This window comes from Pistacia vera, unplaced genomic scaffold, assembly GCF_008641045.1.
Source record: "Pistacia vera cultivar Batoury unplaced genomic scaffold, PisVer_v2 Contig277, whole genome shotgun sequence".
Classification (NCBI taxonomy): domain Eukaryota; kingdom Viridiplantae; phylum Streptophyta; class Magnoliopsida; order Sapindales; family Anacardiaceae; genus Pistacia; species Pistacia vera.
In genome coordinates this window covers 228,143-235,193 of record NW_022196087.1, presented here as the reverse complement: position 1 = coordinate 235,193, position 7,051 = coordinate 228,143, and the positions used below count along the sequence as shown (strand labels likewise).

Sequence of the window (7,051 nt, the reverse complement as noted above, 5' to 3'; positions counted from 1 at the left end):
ACGGGTTGCCGATTGATCATGATTATTTTTTGTTATCTCAATTGCTTAGATTTTGTATTTATAGCTTGAGTAATGCTATTTTTACAAAGACACATACAAAGGAGGCATACAAAGATAATCTCCACCCTTGATTTTCATGATTTTTCTCTCTCTCTCTTTCTCTCTTTCTCTTTTTCCGTTTTTTCTTTGTTTTTTTTTTCTTTTGGATGATGTCACTTTATAATCCTCTTTCTATGGGTCTTTGTAAGGATAACATTTTTCTTATAGCTAAAGCCTTAATATCTATACCTTTTTTTTTTTCCTCTGTTTTTTACTCTGCAATTCCCCTGTTTCTCATGCTTCCGCGTTAGAACATTGTTGGTTGTCGCCAATGTTAGCACTAAAGACTAGTTCGGCTAGTGACATCTCGTCCAATCGGGTTGCAATGTCGCTAAATGTCGCTAACTCTCAATTCCAACAACTCCTCTAGCCATTATTTTTTATTTTTTTTTTTTGTCGCTTGATTATTGGTTTATGAGTATTTATGTCCATTAATTTTTGTTTTAATTAAAATTAACTTGGCAACTAATGATTATATTGAGCCTTTAAATACATTTTGAAATTTATGTAATCATTAGTAAGTAATGAAAAAAAGACTCCCAAATTGATAATATCCACTTCTTTTGTAATCTTAGGTTATTGGAGATGGTGATTTGATCTGAGGACAGGGTGTGTAAAACGTACCTTTACTTATATATGGATCATAAAATAGAAGTAATTTTTTTTTTTTTTTCTTTTTAGTGACGTTATACCACTGTAGTATTATAGATGTTTTCTTATTTCAGAGGTTCAAATAAAGGAGACTTTAACACCAGCCTTGGTGAAGGCAATGGAGAGTTGAAAGAATGGCATCACATGCCCAAAGGCACACCACGGAAGCATCACTACTTGAAAGTCACCAGCCATTAATTTGTTTTCTTCTAGTGTGAAATTCGGCGTCGTCTCTGCACTTATGAGTAAACACTTGCTGATGCATTCCAATTCTGGTAAGTTATTGATATTAATTTGGAGACTATAAATAGAAGGAAGACAGCAGGTTGATCCTCATATGATCTGTGTTCCAGGATTTGGTAACAAATTAAGTTTTGTCTCAATGAGATAAAAATTGTAATTGAAAATAAGCATAGAGAAGTATATGTCTTTACATTTTCAACGGGTTAATTTCATTAACCTTGAGAGATAGATAAGTATCAAGTCCCTCAATGTTTAAAAAAGTCTTACTGAGTTTTGTGACAACGGTTTCTGCCATTTTAACAATGATGATTTATGATGCATTTGACGCAAGTTGTTATATCAGATTGCATCATAGAAAGGAGTTATCAATTGGTCGCGATTGTTTTTTATATTCTCAACCTGCTCAGATTTAGTATTTTACTAGATGGAAGGCCTGCGCTTTATAAAGGAAAAATAAAGAAAATCCTACAAATGACCAAAGTATAAAATCAAATGGCATCATCATTAAGCAGAAAAGAATAGGCTATACTGAAATCAGCCTTTCAGTTCCTACAGAAAAAGAAATCAAGAGTCTAGATATAACAACCCCTTCCCTAAAAAAATACCAAATCCTTCCAGCCCTCCTTGTTCAACCGCCAAGAAGCAAGGCCCTTAGAAGAAACACTTTGGGAGTAACTGGCATCGAGGGAGTATGTGAGAAAGATCTAAAATAGATAAACCTCATAACATAAAGAGGGAGTGGCTGTTGCCCGCCTTGCCCGTTGTTGTATCCATCATATGGCTTCGTCAACTTATTAGATTTTCTCTTGATAACCGCAATCCAAGTAATCGCTTCCAACAGTACAGCGATCCCACCCAAGACTGCAATCACAATGATGTAAACTGTTTTCCACTTTTCTGCATGATTCAAGATGTCCAGACCTTTAAAAATATTGAGGATGCCAAGGACCAGTATTGCATATCCAACACCGTGGTGATAAATATTCCAGTAAAATCGATACTTGTGGTCCTTCTTTGGTCTTAAGAACAATGCAAAAATCTAATAACCAAAAACAGAGTTGCCATCAAAACATACATCAACTAAAATTTAGTATCAAAGCCAGTTGGGATTACCAAAAGTAAAATGTTTGAATAAATATCTATCGAGATCAATTCAATCCACATAGTTCTAAAATCTGAAAATTACTTCTTCCTTTTTGCATATACTCAAAACAAATTTGAGCAATGTTTGTACTATGTCTGTCCCACCAATAACAGGGGAATTTAAAAGGGAAGAACAACAGAACCGAAAAAGAATTAACTTGAGCAGTTGCAAGGCAGAAGAGGGCAATTCCAATGTTACGGTGGTGGTGGGAGTAAGTAACTCCTTTTGATTCACTTCCAAGCTTGAGACCAATTCCCCAGCCAGCAACACCAATAACAGGAGAGATAACCCTGTTATTGTTCAAAATATAATTAGGGTTTCATCTTCCCCTAACAAAAGAGATTTACTCCATTCTAAGAACAAAGAAATAAACAGAGAAGAAAGAAAACATATTTAGACTTGAAATTAAACAAAAATCAAACTCTTAAATCTGATCTTTAGTCTTCAAGCCCCAAGAATGTGTCTTCTCCTCTCCAAAATATGCAAAATTCCTTCCTTGACAATTAATCTCAATTATACTTAAATACCCTTTTCTGCCACAGCCAAATTTAAGTCACCATAGCCTAGATTGTGATGTTTTCTAATTTCTTTGTTTTATCTTTGTTCCACCACCATGGCCATGGTGAACTACCAAGGCATGGCTGTGGCCTTCAAGAATGTTAGGTAATCTCAACTTCTTCAAGTTTTAAGTCCCAATTTCATTCCTATGCTCCAATCTACTCAATCAAAGCCTGAAAAATACAAAAACTATCCAAATCAATAGCTATTCATTCATATCTCAAACATAAGAAAAACTAACATCAAAACAAAGAAAACAAATAAGAAGTTAACTAAACTAACATCAAAACAATCCTAAAAACACTAAAATTATGCAACTTATCAGTTGTCGTAACACTTCAAACTTCACCCTTTGGTTGAACTTCAAACTACCACAACAAGCTCCACATCAATGAGACCACTTGGTCAGCCGTGAGGATCTCTCAAGGATCAATCACCAAAGAAGCTCTTTAGTTGAAGCAGCTTGAAAAACCATCAAGCAACATCTACGTAACCAATGTAGAAGCAAGGACCAAAAACTCACGGTTTTGAGGAAGGTATTTGTAAGTCTACTTAAGCATATGAAACCTGATGTAAAACAAAGAAAAAAAAAAAAAAAAAAAAAAAACCTTAGAATATGCAAAACATTTCAAAGGAATTACAGGCTTAAATGAAATGCATTGGAGAAGAATATAAAGAAACTTCCGGCCAATACATGGGGATAGCTGGCCAACAAGGTGCTTTATTGTTTTACCTCTTGGAAAAGTTTCTAACAACACTTTCTTGGGACCACAGACAAGGCAAACAAACTTTCTAGCACATTATGTGAGCTAATGACAAGTTTCAATGGACCACCAAAATATCTCACAAGGATACATAGCTGCAAGCAAGTGTAATCACATGGACAATAATGTAGTGACACAGAAATACTAGATCGATTAGCATATAAGAAGATGTCACGATATCAACAATCAGTGTTATCACACTGAGTTCAAATTTGACAAAAATACTTACAGTTATGTAGTATTTGTAGCAGTTGTCTACGTACCGGGTGATTACGACGATGATGGAGCCACATAGGATAAGAAGGGCAGTTACCCAAAAAATTCTTTAAATACAGTTAAACCTTGATAATTAATATCTTTAGCATCATGCAAATTTATTAATTAATTGATATATTATTTAATCGTATAAATTAATAAATTATTAATTTATCGGGGCATTCTTTGTTTTCTTTTTCCAAAACAATGAACTTAATGCATGTAAATATTTTGATAGTTAATGTGGTAAGGGAATGTCTCATAGTTAATGTGGCATAGCAATTAGTCTATAGGAAATTATTTTCTCCTTGTAAATATCAGACATTATTCTTCTTGTTAATAAATAAATGGTGTTTTTTTCTTAGCACTCAAGCAATTCACAAATCCCTTTCAAATCTTCTCTCAAGGTTTCTGAAGTTCAAGTTGTTACTAGGGTCATCTCCTAATTGAGTCATGTATATATATAATTTTAATTATATGGAGTTATTAATTTATATATCAAGTGGTACCTATGTGTTTTCTTTAAAAATGTATTATCTATAAATTTAGCAAAATATTAATTTATCACATTGGTCCCTCAACGACCTTTAAAAATATTTAATTAAGATATTAATTTTTCGAGTAATTTTCAAGGTTTAACTATATATTGCATTTTAAATATCCTTACTTGAAGTTTTACTTGTTTCCAAATCCTATTTTTCATCTATACAAAGTCAGCAACAAGTATAAATATGATATATATTTAGATTTTATATTAAAATATCGGTTAACTTTTTTAACACTTAGAACAAGTTAAGTATGGTTAAAGAAATTTAAAAAAAATTATGAGTTGTCCTTAAATTTTATTATTTTATTTTTGATATATTTATTTATTTTATATCATTTTGTTTTCATGACGATTGAAATCATTGAGATGGATGACGTGCCACACCTCATGTAATTCAAGTCTTTGCTCGTGAGAAACATACATGTAACTAATTTTTGAAATTGTAGTCATAAATTATTTGACACCTGTCCCTTGCTTTTTAAAAGTCCTACTTTTTGCATTTTATAATAATATATTCTCTACCAACATTTTGATCTCCATTTTCATTTAGAGATAATCCAAACATTTCCCAGGTAAATCAATGTATACAAATTTATTACATAAAATATCACAAAAAAAACAAATCAATGACCTTGTCTATATTTTTTCTACTGTAGTAGACCATGGATTATAGGTGCCCGAGGATTATAAACAAAAATATAAATTAAGTTTTCAAAATTAGCAGTATCAAATTTAGTATTAAAAAAATAATCTATACAAAAAGTAATTTTCTATATGATAATAAGGTAGATAATTTTGCCAAAAATATTAAAATAAACAGAATAATATATTGGTTGTTTAAAAAAAAAAAAAAAAAAAAAGATTTGAGATAATTGGATAAAGATGGAGGAAACACCTATTTATAAGACAAATTTTATTATTTATTTCATCTATCACAAACGGCAATATAACAAATTTATGGCAAATGGGATTACTAATACCCATTTGATAAAGGTGTAAAAATTGTCATTTGAATTAAGTTTGGAAATCTTAAACTGATGAGGTACAAGTTTGCATAAAATGTATACCCAAGTCAACTCATAAATGTTTAATAAAAAATATATAAAAATGTATTAATAAAAAGTTGCGTCACATTAGTTTGTAGATAAAATTTAGATTTTACAAAATAAAAATATATAATAAAAAATTAAAGTATAAATGATATAAATACTACTTGAAATGGATGACAACAAACTTATTTGAAAGTCTTCAATACAAGACATAAAGTTTTCTTTTGGTACCTCAAGACAAAATTATTTTCCACAAGGTCAAGGTGGTCTCAATCCTATGAATAGTTTGATATCGGGAAATTTCTTGAATAATTAAATTTAATACCTAAATTCATTAAAAGAATTAAGGAGAGAAAATTCAAGCATTTTTTGTTATAAAAAATATATTAAAGAGTAATGCTATAGCCACCGAAGGTTGCGCATCGAATCTGTGCACCGAATGACGTGACAAAATCCTGACCGTTGATTCATTATCAGTTAATATTAATCACGATCAAGATTTTGTCACGTCATTCGGTGCACAGATTCGGTGCGCAACTTTCGGTGGCTCTATCTTTTCGATATTAAAAGAAACAATCAATTTACTTAACCATAATCAAGTCTTGGATTATGATAAACGATATTTTTCATTGTAATGGTAATTTCTAAAATTCTTTAAGGATTAGACTGTGTTAGTATATATATTAGTATCTTATATATCCTTAGAATATTGTTAGTCTATATATTAGTATCTTTATATCCCTAGAATATATGATATTTCTGTAATTAAGCTATAATTTCCTATAATTATGCTAGGTTAAGATCTTTCCATATAATGTATTTCCTTATTAACTTTGCCTTCTCCATTATATATAGAGGTCTCCTTTGTATAGTTTTTACACACAAATATATAATCAAATGATTCCTCAAACTCTCTTTATTTCAACATGGTATCAAAGTCACTACTCTATCTTCCTGTCCATGCAAGCCATTTCTTAATGTTTCCTTCTCACCAACCTTGGCTTTCCCTACACTGACAGTGAGATTTTCAGGTTTTACATCTGATTTTTTGCCCTTTTTATCAATCTGATCATAAACGGAACTTAAGAATTTTATCGGTGTTTTTGTGTCAAGATTTTCCCGATACTCTTTGCACGTGCCCCATACGCCTCTTGAATTTCGCATGTCTGACCTTATGCCACACATCTCTAGCAAATTTCAAGCCTGTTACAGCCAACTTCAAGCCCAATCCAGTAAGCCTTCCCAACCCATTTTTCTTCTTCTATAAATCACCCCATTCGGTTCAAGTCTAGCCCAAGTCCACCCGTTGACTCATTGACCATTGACTCATTGATCGTTAACCGTTGACCGTTGATCGTTGACCTATTGCGTCGTTAACCGTTGAACCCCCTAGTGTGCTGTCGTAGGCAACCAAGATTAAAAACCTTCCTAACCTAACTACTAAACTGTAAATAGGGTAAGCAAGGGTCGATCCCACGAAGAGTGTCTAGCCGAATTTTCGATGATGTGAATAAGGCTGGAGGGTTTTGAGTAAAACAGAAAACAATCTTAGCAAAAACAAAAACAATTCAATTCAAAATCAATTAATATAACGAAACTTGGTCTCTGTCAACATCCACCATTGGAATCTTACAACTGATCATTGATGCAAAAGTAAATAAATTCTTACTTTGAATATTCATTGTTGGAACTATTTTCCTGTCTCTCTTTAATTGTAATTAATTAGGAAACAAGCGATCTT

At 31.9% G+C, this 7,051-nt stretch overlaps 1 protein-coding gene across 1 annotated transcript; it reads right to left on the bottom strand.

The window, feature by feature from the left end:
• Window positions 1-1,482: 1,482 nt before the first annotated feature.
• On the bottom strand, window positions 1,483-6,474 carry LOC116133917 (cytochrome b561 and DOMON domain-containing protein At3g25290-like). The gene is made up of 3 exons (XM_031419588.1): window positions 6,307-6,474; window positions 2,295-2,456; window positions 1,483-2,032 (listed from the first exon to the last, which is right to left on the bottom strand). The coding sequence occupies exons 1-3, from the start codon at window positions 6,472-6,474 to the stop codon at window positions 1,622-1,624; spliced, it is 741 nt and encodes a 246-aa protein (XP_031275448.1). The 3' UTR covers window positions 1,483-1,621.
• Window positions 6,475-7,051: the final 577 nt, after the last annotated feature.

Bases quoted from the DNA above. Each gene is read 5' to 3' on its own strand.
- LOC116133917 (XM_031419588.1), bottom strand. From the start codon at position 6,474: ATGCGAAATTCAAGAGGCGTATGGGGCACGTGCAAAGAGTATCGGGAA. The intron at 2,457-6,306 runs GTTGGTGAGAAG...AGGGGAAGATGA, and splicing joins TCAGTGTAGGGAAAGCCAAG to AACCCTAATTATATTTTGAA. The intron at 2,033-2,294 runs GTTAATTCTTTT...TTTGGTTATTAG, and splicing joins TCTGCCTTGCAACTGCTCAA to ATTTTTGCATTGTTCTTAAG.